The sequence below is a fragment of the Eleutherodactylus coqui genome, chromosome 13 (genome assembly GCF_035609145.1).
Source record: "Eleutherodactylus coqui strain aEleCoq1 chromosome 13, aEleCoq1.hap1, whole genome shotgun sequence".
Lineage (NCBI taxonomy): Eukaryota > Metazoa > Chordata > Amphibia > Anura > Eleutherodactylidae > Eleutherodactylus > Eleutherodactylus coqui.
In genome coordinates, this window is record NC_089849.1 from 30,287,816 (window position 1) to 30,305,923 (window position 18,108).

The 18,108-nt window shown below is 44.7% G+C and overlaps 1 protein-coding gene across 1 annotated transcript in view; it reads right to left on the reverse strand.

Moving 5' to 3' along the window:
* MEIOC (meiosis specific with coiled-coil domain) overlaps positions 1–18,108 on the reverse strand; it is a 44,227-nt gene that overhangs the window by 13,174 nt on the left and 12,945 nt on the right. Inside the window, exons 3-5 of the mRNA XM_066585916.1 lie at positions 13,076–13,190; positions 2,435–2,574; positions 683–787 (exon numbers count right to left, since the gene is read on the reverse strand). Of these exons, the coding sequence (XP_066442013.1) occupies positions 683–787; positions 2,435–2,574; positions 13,076–13,190 (360 nt within the window). The remainder of the gene's footprint in view (positions 1–682; positions 788–2,434; positions 2,575–13,075; positions 13,191–18,108) is intronic.

Below are 18,108 nucleotides of genomic sequence, written 5' to 3' on the forward strand. Positions count from 1 at the left end.
AGTAACTTTGGCCTGATCTACAGCAAGTATTTTGGTGTGTTTTGTTGATATCCTCGCTTGTGTTAGACATTAATTTAAAGAAAACCTGTCACCACGTAACCCCATCCTCCCGGAACCACTGTAATGGCTGAAAAGTTCAGAAGACACAGATTCACAATGTGTAGTTTTAATCGTTCTATTCAGTTGCATTCCCCTGCAGAAAGCCTGCATAGAGTTTATGCAATGAAGCACTTAGGAGTCCTCAGTATGCATTACCATATAAAGGATGCCAGTTTATTGTGGGGAATATAAGTGATTAGAAAAATTGGAACTATACACTCTGCATCTATGTATCTTGAGCAATCTGACCATAACAGTAGTTGGGGGAGCGGGGAGGGTTGCAGGGTGACAGATTACCCTTAATAAACCTAAACTATAACCCTTATTTACACGGGCTACCAAATCGTGTGATTTTGTAGTGCCACAAAAACGCACGTATGTGAATGCCATGGCTTTTAGTGGGTTTATTGATGAGAGATGTTTTGTAGCCTGAAAGAAGCCATTGGAAGCCACGAGCTTCACATACATGCGTTTTTGTAGCGCTACAAAGTCGTACAATTTTGTAGCCCGTGTAAATAAGGCTTTAGACGGGCACAACTTACATATGGCCATCTGAGTACGGCCTTAGAAGTTCAATACATACCCTCCATCTAAGAATGGCTGTGCTTTCTCTGGCTCCTCTAGAATATCAGATACTAGGCCATAGAGATCAGAGTCACTTCCAAACTTGTTCCCTTCAGTCTGGACCCTAGTGAGTTAAGAACATGCTATTTAAGTGTATGGTAGAATAAAAACAGAAAAGGGTAAAATTTATGTACTATACATAAGGTATACCACGTAGTTAAGATTCTTATTAAAGGGATATTCCCATCTAGCTTTTTACTGCATATTCAGATGATATGCCCTAAAAGTCTGATAGATGCGGGTCCCACCTCTGGGACTTCGTTTCTATGGAAATTACAGAAACAGTGTAGCACAGCCAGACCGTCCCAGCCACCTTGTATAGAGAGGTATTCCTATCAAGGCCATGTTTGACAAAAATGAGTGTACCCCTTTGCAGAATGGATGGGCGTAGGATATTTTATTACTATTCAACATGGGCAGCTTTAAAAAAGTATTGATCTCTGAAAACCCATTTAAGTGTACATTTTTGCATATCTCTGATAAGGACTATTTGCATGAGTAAATAAAAAAAATTACTTTTCTTATATAGTCTCTTCTGCAAAGCTGATTTTGCATCAATTATGCCTAAAAATTTTGATACAATAAATATTTTCAAGAAGACTGTTTACATAGACCCCTTACATATACAACACAATATTCATTATTTGGGGGGTGGCCCTTCACTTTCCTATACATTAAAAAAAAAGTATATTAACATGTATGACACTTGCTAAAAGGACACGTGGCATGAACAGATCTTCGAATATAATTTAGGAGATTTAAGCCATGCCCTGGGGCCACCTCACACAACTTCTTTGGGGTAAATTTGCACAAACCCCATCCTTTTTGCGGCATTTCCCAAGACTGTTGTCAACTATATATACTGTATATGTTATAAGATTAACATAGAACTCCTTCTTAGGGTTTAAGATATCTCAGTAACATCAAAAGTCTACAACTGCATAATTACAGGGGTTTTCTGAGACTGAGATATCGATGACTTATACTCAGCCCTTCAGCTATACATATGTAGTGGCTATGGCACTCATGCGAGCACTGTGGCCACTTCACTACAAACCAAACACAGTGCCGTACATTTCATAGTAGCTGTGCCTGGTACTACACCTCAGTCTCTTACACTTGGATCTGACCGTGCTGTTCTTATGCCATGTGACCGATGAATGTACCGTTACAGGCCTCTTCAATCAGCTGGGGTCCCAAGCAGTGGACTACCATTGATTTGTTATATATGGCTTATCCCAAGGATAGGTCATCAATTTCTTAGTCCCAGAAAACCCCTTTATCTACAAAACTACAGTATATTTGAAGCACACAATGTAGTATATGTTAGATATGGGGTTACCACTTGGGGCGCCAGGGTCCGGTTGGTGCAGTATGCTCATCCGGGTGCTGCGGAAGTCAGCCAATCGGGAGCTAGGGGTGTGACAGGGGCGTTTCTGCATCCAAACCCTGTCAAACCCCTAGCTTCCTGGTGGCGTCAAGATACAATAATACCGGCCCAATGTCCACATGCGGATTTTAATTATAAAATCTGCGTGTGTCTGTTACACGAGAGATCCGCATCTCTTGCCACCCATAGGCGTGCTGTATAGGTTCTGTGATGGTTTCCGTCCATATGTAGTTTTCTGCATGTAGGACGGAAACCAAGACAGAACCAGATTCACTAAAATGTAACGTGAAACCAGTTTTAAGTGATATAGCATTGACTCACTTGATCTTGACCGGTGTTGAAGCAGGCTTGATCTCATCAGTGTGAGATTCCCAAGGTGTATAGAGCATGGAAGATTCATCACAGTTTGTAGAGGGAAGAGATGCTCCATAACTCTGCTGAAAGCTGAATGGTTCCTCACTCTGTAAGGAAATATCTTTATGTAAATTATTAAGCAATTACTAAGGCTTATTTTGGCGGTTGTTAGAGAAACAATTCTGTCGATGAATTAAATATTTTCAGGGAGATTTATGAAATTGTTTGAAAGAAAAACTGTCTTAGTTGCCCCCAGCAGCCAATCGCAGAGCAGCTTTCTTTTTGTATTGTCTAATAAAACGAAAGCTTAGCTGTGATTAGTTGCTGCAGGCAACTAAGACAGTTTTTTTAGACAGTTTCATACATCTGCCACTTTATTTGTATCAAAAGACAATATTTCACGCAGAGATTTGCGTCAATATAGCTGTGTATAGTTGTGAAGCAACTATTGGGCTGGGACACCATGATGACAAATTGCACATAGTTGCAAACTTGCATGTGATACCTGCGATTTTTGAGATAAAGGAGAGTATTCAACTGGTTTTATGCAATTATTACAAATAAAATCCAACACTACTGGATTTTTTTGCAATTGCCATATTGAGGACATCGAAGACAATCAATCCTATAGAAATACTTTACATGTGGTATTACAATGCTTTTTTGCAGGCACATGCACATTTTATTGTATGCATATAACTGCCATAGAGCCCTGACCACGATCATAAAGTACCCGCAAAGATAAGCTTTCAAACAGACGACATATTGAAAGATTTAGCATGGAAGATCGGCAATTCAAAGTGCCCAATGGGGAGGCATTGGTAACTGTATTTAAGCACGCAGACTTATTTTTCAGACGGTTTGGGGTCAAATAGTCGAATACTAGTGTTAACTTTGTAATGACTCTCCTGGAATTTATCCTTTGGAACAACTTTTTCATGTTTGGGAAGGAATTTTACTTACAACATCAGGGGACCGCTATGGGGTCAAATGTTGTGCCCACATATATATGGATGGGGTGGTACATCTACACATCACCTCTTTGGACTAAAGTACTGAAGTGGTGTTGTTACATAGATAACATACTGCTATTCTGGATTGGCACATATAAGGAACTTCAAGCATTTCATCACTATATTAATGGGATTTTTCCTGAACTTGAGTTTACAATTAATAGTTCACAAGAACAGATTCAGTTTCTCAATGTGCTCATTAGGAAGAACGGTACGTCACTAGATACCCGACATATTCGGTAAGCCGACTGACAGAAATAATCTGTTCCATTTTGACAGTTGTCACCCTGAGAGGATGTTGAAATCACTGCCCTGGAGCCAACTACTTAGTGTGCGTCGTATTGTGAATTATGAAGTAATTGATGAAAGATTGGACAATATGTGTTAAAAGAAATTTACACATCAGAGGATACCCGTCTGATTTGATCTCCAGAACGGATAACGAAGTACACTATAAAACTCAACCTGATTTATTGGCACCAAGGCAGAGGAATGACACACTTGCCCGAATACCATTTGTCTCAACATACGGCCCCCCTAAACAAACGAGTCTCCAATAATAGTGAGGAGGTATTAGCCATTGCTTGGTAAAAACTGTCCTCAAGTTGTAGAGTTTGAAGTTCCTCCCATGGTGGCATACAGAGGAGGCCCTAATTTGAGAGTGAATCTGGTTAGGTCACAGATAGTATCAACATCAGCTGTGGGCCAGGGATTACGTATATGAAAAATGGGAATTTCCCCTGCCTAAATTGTGCCTGTTGTAGCAACTTGGCCAGGGGTTACACTTTCTATCACCCACATACTGGGGAACGTTTTAAAATACGGGATAGGTATTCCTGTCGCTCATCATTTGTGATTTATCTCATCTCCTGCCCGTGTGGGTTGTTTTACGTATGGGAGACCACCACTGGGTGAGGATACGTATCACAGCGCATAAGAGCACCACACGGACTGGCAAAAAGGAATTACCAATACCGCAGCATTTTCTGAGCCATGGACATGCAATCAGTCAACTCAAATATAGGGTAATAGACCATGTCCCCGAGAATGTGGGAGATGGAGATAGAGTCCATGCGTTGAAGAAAAAGGAACTGCGGTGGATCTTTGACTTAGACACGAGATTACTGCATGGCATTAACATTGAATATAATGTGACCCCATACCTGTAACATTCCTCCTAGCATCTTCTGACTAGTTTTTATGATGATTTTAACTCTTTAGTATTGGATTTTAATCCAGAATGTGGATTACCACGCTGCAGCGGATTGGTCGGTTCCGGACTTGAATCTGCTCCTCCCTGGTGAAATTGATGCTTCTGCATATGTATACCTTATGGCCTGTGTTGTATGTCTTGTCCAGATTTGGACTTTATGTGGCTCTGTTGCCTGGAAGAGATGGCTGTTCCCTTTTTTGCGTTATGATAAATCCCACTAAAATATGATATAACTGGTTTTGGACACTGAGATATGCAGCTATCTGTCATGATTTGTTTTTTCCCATAATAAAATATTATTGCAGCAATATCCTATCAGTTGTTATGTTTCATTTGGGAGATACTAACATTGGGAACAGTAGAAACTAATATACTGTATGGTAGTGAGCATATCTTGATTGCAGATGGCGTAATACTTTGTAGAACACCTTTAAATGGGATATATTTTTGGTAGAAAGTGCAACGTTTGGGATTGACACATGGTTAAAGGCAGACACTTGCTCCATCCATTAGGATTAGATACCCGATAAAGTTAGGTATACCTCATCCAGTTATGGAAATGAGTAGAAGTCCAGGTGTTATCTCTACACAATGATAATTGTATTCTATACTTCATTGAACACGTACACTTCACAAATAGCTATTAATGTCCATTTGTACTTTAAACCATCAATTGGCACACTAAATGGGATTGCCGGTAGTGGACCCTTGATATATGAGACATATACTTTTGAGCTTTATGTAGACAGCCATCTCACCATCACGGGTTGTAGGATAGTGATCACCTGTTTGGACTGTGTGTAAAACTACTTTAGACAGGTCTTTATAAGGTTGCACAACAATTTTCCACATTATGTCTTCAGGATCATTGGATAGTGTAAGGACCAACAGATTAAGTCCAGGTTCCATGGATCGATTACATCGGAATACTCACGTCGTAAGATTAATTGGACATGTGCTGTCTGTGTGTGTATTGGTTAACCACCTATGACAGTGATGGGCAATCTTTTGAGCTCGGTGTGTCAAAATTCGCCAAAAAACCGAGCATGACTCAGGCGGTGTGTCACTTCGAGAAAAAAATCCATAAATTCGCGATATTTATAGTTTAAATAACAAATATGTATAATTGTAATATATAACTGTATTTAATAAACCCAAAACACCCATAGCACAGGCCCTCGCCTCTCGCTGCCTCCCCCTCACTTATGTCAGTAATGATGAGCCCCCAGCGGCGACAGCGCCCGCCACAGTGGCCCCCAGCAGCGACAACGCCCCCTACAGCGCCCCCCAGCATTACCTGCCCCCCACACAGCGGCCCCCAGCATTACCTGCCCCCCACACAGCGGCCCCCAGCATTACATGCCCCCAACACAGCGGCCCCCAGCATTACATGCCCCCAACACAGCGGCCCCCAGCATTACCTGCCCCACACAGCGGCCCCCAGCATTACCTGCCCCCCACACAGCGGCCCCCAGCATTACCTGCCCCACACACAGCAGCCCCCAGCATTACATGCCCCCCACACAGCGGGCCCCCAGCATTACATGCCCCCCACACAGATGCCCCCCCCCCCCAGAACCCATGTACTTACCTCGTGGATGCTCCGCTCCTCCTGTGCCTGGTGCGTCACTGTGACTGTCACTGTGACGTCAGTGTGTTGCAGGACGCCTTCTCCCCCCGGACGCTTCCTCGGAACCAACAGGTAAGAGACATCGGGGGACGGAGGATCCTGGTGCACACTGACATCACAGTGTGCGCCGGGATCAGCGCTGGTTAGTAGTGCTGGTTAATGAATACTGGCAGGGAACCGCGGCCCCTACCGGTATTCATTAACGGGGGAGCGGCCGCGTGTCAGCGACTATGGCTACGCGTGTCAGTGCTGACACGCGTGTCATAGGTTCGCCATCACGGACCTATGAGATGGATGGAGTGATTTGTATTTATAGTCACGATTGTGTAAGGTATAACAGCTTGACAAAGGCTTACCATAAGCCGAAACGTTGTGCTGTACTACTTGTGATGAAATAAAGGAACTCGGCTTGGAATATTACAAAGCATCACTGTATGCTGCAGGATTCATTCATTTGGATTTGCTGGTGATAGCTAGACCGCTATTTCTTATATTTATGGACACTATTGAGACTGGGGTTGTACCACTAGATTGGCGCATTGCCAATGTGGTTTCAATATACAAAATGTGGTTTAAAAGAGAGCCTGGTAACTACAGGCCGGTAAGTCTCACTTCAATAACTGGAAAAATAGTCGACGGCTTTCTGAGAGATGCCATCTTAGAATACCTCAAGGAAAACAACGGCATAACTCCTCATCAGCATGGGTTCATGAGCGGTCAATCATGTCAGACCAATTTGATGAACTTCTACAATGAAGTAGGTTCTAGGCTGGACCTGGGAGAGTCTATTGATGTCGTATATCTGGATTTCTCTAAGGCATTTGACACCATGCCGCATAATAGGTTGATATATAAAATGAGACAGGTCGGCCTTGGCAAAAACGGGTGTATCTGGGTAAAGAACTGTCTCAGAGATAGAAAACAGAGGGTGGTAATAAACAATTCGTACTCTGATTGGGCCACCGTTGTCAGTGGGGTGCCACAGGGTTCAGTATTAGGCCCCATTCTGTGCAATATATTTATCAATGACCTGATAGAGGGGCTGCACAGTAAAATATCAATATTTGCAGATGATACAAAATTATCCAAGATAATTAATACAACAGACGACAATGTACGGCTACAAAAGGACTTGGATAAGCTGGGGGCTTGGGCAGAAAAATGGCAAATGAAGTTCAATATTGATAAATGTAAAGTTATGCACATGGGCAGGAGAAACGGATGTCACCAATATACACTAAATGGGGTACAGCTAGGGAAAAGTGATATGGAAAAAGACCTGGGGGTACTAGTGGACTGTAGATTTAACTGGAGCAATCAATGCCAATCAGCTGCTGCAAAAGCAAATAAAGTCTTGGAGTGCATTAAAAGAGGTATAGGGGCGAGGGATGAGAACATTATTCTCCCACTATATAAGGCACTTGTCAGGCCCCACATGGAATACTGTGTACGGTTCTGGTCACCGGTGCTCGGGAAAGATGTTACAGCGCTTGAGGGGGTTCAAAGAAAGGCAACTAAATTAATAAACGGAATGGGAGGACTGTAATACCCAGAGGAAATCAAAATTAGGATTGATAACCCTGGAAAAAAGACAGTGGAGGGGCGACCAAATAACTATGTAAAAATACATTAGGGGACAATGCAAGGATCTCTCCCATGATCTGTTTATACCCAGGACTGCAACGGTAACAAGAGGACATCCTCTACGTCTAGAAGAAAGCAGGTTTCATCACCAACACAGAAGGGGGTTCTTTACTGTAAGAGCAGGGAGATTGTAGAACTCTCTGCCTGAGGACGTGGTGATGGCAAAATCCATAGAGGAGTTTAAGAGGGAACTAGATGTCTTTTTAGAGTGCTATATTACAGGCTATAGACAATAGGTGACCAGCAAGTTGTTTTTTTTGCCTTTCCCTGGACCAACCAGGGGGCCATCAAAACCAAGATACGTGGCATGCTCACCAAAAGAGTCCGCCTTCTGCAAGACAATGCCCCAGTTCACAACTCACATGTTGCCCAGATAGAAGCACGTCGCTGCGGGTATGAAATTCTGCCGCATCCCCCTTATTCATCCAACTTCGCACCATCAGACTTCTACCTCTTTTCAACAATTAAATCATCAGGTAAATGTTGCCTTTCTAAAATGACGAGACTCTGATTTCAGAAGTCATAACGTGGCTTTTGGAGCAACCAGTCAACTTCTACAAGTGAGGTGTTGTCTGTTGCATAAAGAGATGCGAGAAATGTGTGTCCCTAGGTGGCACCTATGTATAGAGGGTCTAATAACTGTGCCAAGTTTCGTTGCTCTCCCTCCACAGGAAGTCTAGTCTAATCTAAGTTTTGACCACCTATTAGTTGGCTTAATTTATGCCAAAAAGTCAGCAAAATTCAGGTGCTATTCGCTGCAATTTGGTGCATTTAGGCTATGGACCTTTTGCGGACAAGTCATAAAAACTGTTCAAAAGGGTCTAAAAACGCACAGTAAATGTGGCACAAAGCATGTAAGACCGTTTTCTGGTGTAATTTGAACCTATAAACTGACGTATTTTGAATAGTAGGTAAGCCCCAATATTCCTGCAGTAGTATAATAGCATGGTGCAGGGCAAAAAGGTGTTAAATGGAACACGGTTTAAAATGTACGGCAGGGATTTCTAGTGCATAAATGTCATTTGGAATTTGTGGTGAATGTCATTTTATGTGTATTGGGTAAAGTCTAATACCAACATCTGAGGCCTCCTGAACACGGGCAGAAATTCTGCAACAGGATTTCACGCAGAATTTCCGTCCGTGCCCGCCTGCATTGGATTGCATTGCAAAACGCAATCCTATGCACACAGCCGTGATTTGTTCGCGTAAAAACACACGCAGAAAACAAATCGCGGCATGTTCTATTTCTGTGCGTGTCTCGCAGACATGTCAGTAATGCTGGGCCCGCTCCGCTCTACACATGCGCCGGCAGTCGACACATAGCACAGACGGAAGACACTGGGAGCAGGTGAGCCGCAGGCCTCTGCAGGGGCACGGGTCCGCATCCGACCCGGTCGTCTGAAGGCGGCCTAAATTGTACTTGTTGGTTTGTAATTGTACTTGACATACAAAAGTTTACTGGACGCAAAAATGAAGAGTTTTCAAAAAAGATTTCAAATATCAGCAAAAGATAAATAAAAAGTTTGTTTACTCTCAGCCCAGCCCACTCTGTAGCTTTTATTTGCAATGGATAGTCAGAAATTGATACAATATTACAATTTACCTGAAGTGTGTAGGAGCTGTATGTGCAGCTTGGTTTGTGCGATGCACTGCTGGCAAAACCATCCATCAGTTTTTCCCCAACATCCGTGTTACTCCAGCACCGGTTACTTGTTCTGTAGGGTGTTTGCTTCAAAGGAACACATACAATATACAGTATATAACTGAAAGGCAGTCACTTTGAAGCATTTACAATAAAATATAAAGTTATCGCCTCTTCCACCGTATAGGGGATAACCTTTAGGCTGCCTGTCCACGAGCGATTGTTCACTGTGCTATCTGCGGCGATAATCCGGCCGCGGGTAACGCAGTGAACGCTTTCCATAGTGTTGCTATGGAAAGCGCAGCCCCCTGTCCACGAGTGTAGAATCATAGTGACTTTCCACTCTAATGCCACGATTTGCTGCGATTCTCCGCGGTGAGCCTATTTGTCAGATAGGCTCAGCGCGGAGAGCTGTCAGCTCTCCCATGCTCCCCGGCATCGCCTCCCACGGCTGAGATCTGCCGCGGGATATCGCTATGCCCGTGGACAGGAGGCCTTAAACAGGTGGGAATCTGAGTGCTCGTACTCCACAATGCCCAGCACCATCATTGAAATTAATGGAGCGGTAGTACACATATATGACAGCGGCTTTATTGATGCGGGGGCTGTCAGGACCCCTGGGGATTGCAGTGCTCGGACCTCCACATTTCAGACATGACCAAAGCAACATTAGTATGCTGCCTCTGCTCACTCCTTATAGGTCAGTTCTACTGGTTGGACTGGACTCTGGAGCCAATGATGTCCGCCCCCATGAGCAGGTAAACCAGGAACGGCTCTCCTGATTAATGACGTCACCGCCAGTCAAACCTGAGGTTACAAGGATTTAAAGGTGCGAACGTGGTATATGCAGGGAGGTTTGTATAGGAGAGAGGGGACTGAGCACCAGCTCAATAGTGGCACGTCCAGCAGATACTGCAGCCACCCGGGTCCCTGCACTCAGTCAGCGAATGTGCAGGCAAATGTGGCATCAGTTCATTTCTTGCCGTAACTGAGTGCTTCTGTCAGAAATAAGTTGTTGTGACAGGCATCCTGCACATCTACTCAGCTCTAGGTGAACCTTTCCCAGCAGGTTACCTGACAGAGATGGCACATAAGTTTTATGCAATACAGAACTGCTGAGCCTTTCACTAGTATTACTCCAAGGCTTATCTGCTGTCTCTGTCACATAACACGCTGGGAAAGGTTCATCTAGAGCCGAGTAAATGTGGTGCCCGTTACATCAGATCATCTCTCAGGGAACGTTCACACATAACAGAATTTGTGTCGGTTCTTTACAGCGGAAAATCCGCACTAAAATCTACGTGAAATTCTACACGTCAAAAACTGCAGGATTTTGACATGTATTGTTATGCAGATCCACAGTAGACTTCAGGCCTTCAAGGGAAAGGGTGAAATCTTCTGCGGATCTGCATCCAAAACCGCTCCAGTGTGCATTCTGTAGTGGATCCTAAACAAATTCCACTATGTTGCAGTATTCAGATGAGCTGGTGCCCCTAATCGCATCTTCGCAAGTTCATTTCAGGGACAAAAAAAAAGCATAAAAAGTTAAACAAAATAAAAAAATAAAAAACACCAACACACTTTTCCCAACAAAACACATTTTTTAAGGAAAAAATAAAAACCACATTAGATATCGAAACGTTCATAATAACCGGTTCAATAAAAATATATCTGATACGCTGAATGGCGTAAAAAAGAGCAAAATGTTAAATGTAATCTAAAATGGTACCACTGGAAACCACAACCCATCCAATCAGAAAAAACCAAGATCTCACACAGCTCTGTTGGGGAGAAGATGCGGTAAGGAGTTTGCCTGGGGAGAAATAGGTAAGGAATAGAGATGAGCGAACGTGCTCGGCCCCGCCCCTTTTTCGCCCGAGTACCGTGATTTTCGAGTACTTCCGTACTCGGGCGAAAAAATTCGGGGGGCACCGTGGCGGCGCGGGGGGTTGCAGCGGGGAGTGGGGGGGAGAGGGAGAGAGAGAGGGCTCCCCCCGTTCCCCGCTGCTACCCCCCGCACCGCCACGCCTCTCCCCGCCCCCCGGCGCCCCCCGAATCTTTACGTGCGAGTACTGAAGTACTCGAAAATGGCGGTACTCGGGTGCGTAAGTACTCATTACGAGTACGTTCGCTCATCTCTAGTAAGGAATAGAGATGAGCGAGCCTACTCGGCCACGCCCCTTTTTCGCCCGAGCACCGTGATTTTCGAGTACTTCCGTACTCGGGCGAAAAGATTCGGGGGGCGCTGTGGGTGAGTGGGGGGTTGCAGCAGGGAGTGGGGGGGAGAGGGCTCCCCCCTGTTCCCTGCTGCTACCCCCCGCGCCGCAACGCCTCCCCCCGCCCCCTGGCACCCCCAGAATCTTTTCACCCGAGTACGGAAGTACTCGAAAATCGCGGTGCTCGATCGAGTAATTACTCGAAACGAGTAGGTTCGCTCATCTCTACTAAGGATGGATTTTTTTTTTTTTTAATGCCAAACCCTTTTAAGGCGGGCTCACACGAGCGCCATTTAATGGCGTATTGCGCGTGTGTTGTATGCTGTGGATGGATCCAATGAAAGTACAGTCATTTGCATTGATCCATTCACATTTGCGTATAATACGCGCATAAAAAGGAACACAGCATATTCTATTTTACCGTATATCACGCGGGATAGTCTTAGGACTCGTTCACATGGGTGTATCGCAGTGTTGTACTCATCGCAGCCCCTACGCTCTGCCGGCAGAGATCGTGTACAGGCTGCGATAGGCACTGCGCATGCCCTACATTATAATGTCACGGACATGCACAATGTGGCTTTTGTTTTTCTTCAAATCCCCGGCTACATATTAAATACTGCCCTTTGGCAGGTATTGCGAGGGAAGGGCGCCGTATAAAACGGGAGAAATAGAGCATGCTGCGATTTATTTCTCCTGCGTTATATAAGGATGTCCCCTCCCAGCTCCAAAGCGGGTGTGAATGGAAGAATGAAAGCCCATAGACTCTCAATGCCTCCATTCACCACGTGTTACGTGCGGGAAATATGCCTGCGTAATATGTGGTGACAATATGCCCGTGTGAATGAGCCATTATGGTTTTCTAGGGGCGTGTAATAAGTGCTGTGCATATGCGATTACATGCAATGCGCATACGCTTCGTTGCTAAGCAACAGAGCGGGAGATTAAAAACAAAACGGGAAGACAGCGTGCGTGAGATACACTGTCATGCGCAGTCCAAAATCGCAGCGCTACCTTAGCAAAATGCTGTTTTACACATATTTTCGCCCGCCTGAGACTAAATTAATTGCGCTACGGACTTCGATAAGGCAGCAGGAAAACGGAATCCCTTGGATGAATGCGTCTCATAACGGAACCAAACAGCGCCGAACGCCCCCAGGAACTAGAATGGGGTCCGGTCACTTCCTGCGCCGTTACTTTTACCAGATGATGAAGTCCCGCGCACAATTTTTTCGTCCGGCGTTTCATACCGGATCAGCGCCAAAAGATGAACGAACGCAGATGTGAACAGAGCCGAAGAAGCCAACTTCAGCATAGTGGAGGCCGCAGCTGGAGGGCTGAAGAACTACAAGTCCCAGAATCCTCCTGGGGTCAAAAATAAAAATATTAGTAAATAAGAGTAAGGGATATAACGAATGACTAGGCCAGTAATGACGCCGGAACGTGAGGAGGACAACTGTGAGGAGACACATAACAGGTCACCACACGGGCGGCAGGACAATAACACCCTGCGCTTACATAACAGTCTAGTCATAACTAATAGCCGCTCTAACGGCAGCTAATATCCCGGTGCCGCCTCACCTCCATGTCGTCCGCGTCCTCTCAGGCTGTGACACCGGCAGACACAACGGTAAAAATTTACTTCAGCTTAGTCCCGCCCCCGAGCGTCGGCTGCGCTCAAACACTCGCGGCTCTAGTCTGCCCCAGCAACTGCCCCTACTGCAGGCTCACGCTATTGGCTGACAGAAAGCCAGAGGGAGCTCTGATTGGTTAATTCTTGTCTCCCGGCGGTGTGATTGGTTAGAAGATTGCTATTTTGGGCGGAAGAGCGCGCGCATAGGTGATACGAGTCTTTCCCGCCCGAAAGGTAAAAGCGCGCTGCTGATTGGCTGTAGGGGGTGAAGCCGGTAACTAGGCCGGCTGTGTGTGTGTGAGGTAAATGGCGGCCTGCTGAAGACGTGACGTACATATATACCTATATATTCAGATATTGTAGTATATATATATTCACTAGTACACAGATAGCCTTGTAGTTTATCCTCAGTATGCTTCCAAGCTGTATAGTTCTTCATGCATGGGAGTTGAATGCATAAATCCAGCGAAATGCATAAAGGACATTGATGCTTTCGCGTTTTCAGGCCGCCTTCGTACAGCGGAGTGAGGGTGCGTTTGCGCGGACGGTTTTCCCGCACAATTTCTGTGCGCTGTGAGAGAAAAATTTCAGCGCGTCCTATTTTTTGGCAATATCACCCATTCACCTTTAGTCACGTCCATGTTTGTCCATTAGTTGTGATGTTCCACGGATAGGAACGCCATGTTTTTGAATGGAGTCCTGCGCATTAGCGATTTTAATTAATTTTTTTCCCCCTCATCGTGAGGTAAAAAAAAAATGGCAGCATGTCCAATATTATCGCGTCCCTCGGAACGTATCGCTCATTGTTTTCAATGGGACAGCCAAAAAGCTCGTATGCCGTACGATGTGCACGCGAGCGCCATGTTACTTCTACCATTAAAATTGATGGGAAACACTCGCCGATCCTCCGACGTGCGTGAAATGAGCGCTGGAGGATCACGATTGGACTGGAGTGATGTGACATGAAAAACACCTCGCATCCACAGGTAAAACGCACGTTGACAAGCGTGATATCAGCCCCGTATCACGCTCGCCCGTGTGACTATAGCCAATGGGCGCCTTCTCACACGGGCGATTGCGAAAATCGCAACTTTTTTCCCGTTACTTGTGAGCATCGGCACTGGCTTTTTTCGCAAAAACAATGCTGCCACTTGCGATTTTCTCACGCGATTTTACGATTTTTTTTACATGAAAGTCAATAGGACTTTCTAATGTTAAAGTCGCATTGCGTGAAAATCGCAAGTTTGTGCTTTGCGAGGCGCTAAAAAGGAGGCTCCATAGGGAAACATGGAGATAAAAAAACGCAGCAGTGAAAACATCGCAAATGTGAAGGAAACCATTGAATATCATTGGTTTCATAATTCTGCGTTTTTACTTGCTCTCACATCGTGCGATTTCCTCGCCAGTGTGAATGGCGCCCTAAACACGTGTTCACACATAGCGGAAAATAGTGCAAAACCGCAACGGATTTTGACATGTTTTTTTATGCTGATCCGCTGCAGATTTCATCCCTTCAATTGGGAGAGTGAATCTGCTGCTGATCCACCAAAATCCACCGCAGTGGGGCAAATTTTGACCGGGATTTTGTCACGGTTTTGATGCAGATTTTGGTGTGGATTTTCCGCTACGTGCGAACGGATCCTAAAATTTCTTGTAATTTCTGGTAACTCATATCAATACAAAAAGGTAATAGGTATCTTAGAAAAAATGGAAGAAAACAACGGGCGGGATCTAGGAGTAGTGAAATTACTGGTAAGTATGAGTAACATTCCAGACGTACTCTGAACTGAAGGCAAGGCTGTTTTAACACATTGGTGGTCCCAGTGTTAAGAGTGGGCCACCCTCCTAGACATGATGGCTTGGGATTAGTGAACAGGCAAGGCCCTCCACATAGGGGTGGGTGAGAGGTAGGGGGCAGATTGAGGATGGGTTTTTTTCTATGGCTTCCTGCACACGAGCGGAAATTCCACAGCGGGATTTCCCACAGAATTTCTGTGTTTTTCAGTGGTACTATGTAAAGGACTCTATAATGTAGTGAAAAAAACTTTAAAAAAAATTCTTTGTGTAGTGAAATGGGAAAAACAAAATTCCAGCATCTTTCGGTGCGTCTTGTTTCTACAGCGTGCACACTGCAATGAAAATGACCGGATAACTTAATTCTGTAGGATAGTATGTTTACAACCATATCAAATTAAGGCCGCCTGCCGATGGGTGGAAATTCCGCCGCGGGATTTCCGCCCGTGGATGCTGCCATAGAATTGCGTTAACAAACGCAATCCTAAGCAGACGGCCGCGATTTGTCCGCGCAAAATCTCGCGGGGCAAACAAATCGCGGCATGCTCTATTTCTGAGCCCGGCAGAGAAATCTCTTTCCCCGGCCGCCGACTCCAGTCTGCGCATGCACCGGCAGCCGGCACATCAAACAGCCGCAGCCGCGGAAACAGGTGAATACGCTCTGCTCTCTGCAGGGGCTCGGTTTGGGTCCCGCTGCAAGAATTCTCGCAGCCGGATCCGACCCGGCCGTCTGCAGGTGGCCTTATAGTTGTTTTTTTTTTTTTTGCTGTACTTTTATTTTTTTCCAAAGATATTTAAAGTTTTTTTAAATTATTTTCTACTGCCATCCTCTGACAGCCATAACTTTTTTATTTCTCCGTCAACATAGTTGTGTGAGTGCTAATTTTTTGCGGGACGTCCTGTAGTTTCTAAAGGTACCATTTTGGAGTACGTACGGCTTTTTGATCGTTTTTCATTACATTTTTTCTTACATTAAATAGTACCATTGAAAAATACAATACACGGAAAATGGAATGCGGCATGTTCTATTTTACCGCGACATAGAGCCCATAGTGTTCTATGGAAGTGGATATACCCGCAGCCCATACGCAATTACACTGCGTATGGGCTACGGATATCCGCATCATCGGTAAGCGACAGCACTGGATATGCAAGCAAGCAAAAAAGTGTACTGAACATGACCTTGTAAGTACACGGTCATAAGCTATGCAATTATGCAGTTGTACACAGGGTCACCGGCCAGACTCACAGCCGGAATCCGCTGCGGGTCCCCTGCACGCGAAATCTGACCTGCTTGTGTGAGTCCGGTGTAAGTTTGCCCGTTAGTGATGCCTTCACGGTAATATTGTCCGTCAGTGACACCTCCCTTCCACAATAATAGTATACCTCTAAATAATAATTGGATACGCCTCTATACAGTGATAGTGATTACAGTGCTGTTACCTCCAGTGATTACAAGCAGCATCACCTCTGATAGGTGTTATTCTCTTTCCCTTTTTTTTCCTCTATCGAGGCCCAGACCACCACCATGATGTCTCTCTGCACAATTTGATACACAGATATCGCAGGGAGCCGTGCGGGTGTCATGGCAGCCGGGGGCCTTCTGAAAGGCGCAAGGGCTGTCATAGCAGAATGCCTATCAAGCCATGCCTGTGGGGTGGCTTGATAGAATACCTGCCTGATCGTAGTATGATGAAATGCAATAGAATTACACCATGCTGCAGGAGCGTATAAAGCATCGCAAGTTGTTGTACCTTCAGGGGACTAAAAAACATACTAAAAATAAGTTTTAAAAAGTTTTACTAATATTAAAAAAATAAAGAGTAATAAAAGTTTTTAAAAAAACCCTTTTGCCATATTTATAATAAAAGAATCTAAATAATAAAACAAAAATACATATTTGGTATCGCTGCGTCCGTAAAAGTACGATCTATTAAAGTATCGCATTATTTACCCCGCACGGTGAACGTCTTTAGAGAAAAAAATAAAGAACGCCAGAATTGTGCTTTTTCGGTCACTGTGTCTCCAAGAAAAAATGTACTAAAAAGCGATCAAAAAGTCGTATGTATTCAAAAATGGTACCAACAGAGACTACACGACGTACCGCACAAAATGAACCTTCACAACTATGCCAATAAAAAAATTAAAAAGTTATTGCGGTCAAAAGATGATGGCGACAGAAAATCATATAAAAAAATTAAATATGTTTTGAAAATAAAATAAACGTAGTACAGCAAAAAAACCTGTAAGTTTGGTATTTGCTGGTAAAAAAAACACGCAGCGCTCCCCAAGCTGTTCAGTCCGTACTCTGCTTTTTCTTCCAGGTAGAGCGTATAAGTCAGATATATGACCGGAGCTGGTTAGTCCGTGATCTCAGATTGGCCAAGGCTGGTTACGTGTCCGATATATACATTCTACCCAGAAGTAAGAATGGTGATACTCGCCGATGGTGAGTATGTCGTGTTTTGTTTTTTTCACACCAGCGAAAAGAGAAAAAAGGACTTCGCTGCTATTCACTACTTGTGGCGAATTGGTGAGGACCGGTGTTTGAGATCTCCCTCAGCCCACTGGAGTGCTAGCGTTTGGGGCCTGCTGCAAGTGCACCATTTGTGCTGTGGTTAAAGCTGCCCTGCCTGAAGGGGCTGTGCCATGTATGGGCACAACTCCACTTAGTGCCTCGGTCAGATACACCTCTGTTGCACTGAACCATGAGCTGATGATCCAAACTGTCGGCTGCGGTGACTCCCACACCCAAAAGCTCTTACTCAGTCCAGATAAGATGCTGAAGAATATAACAGCTGTCAGTAATGCTTCATCTGGAATGTTTGATGCACAAAAATAGAGTCCAAAGACTAG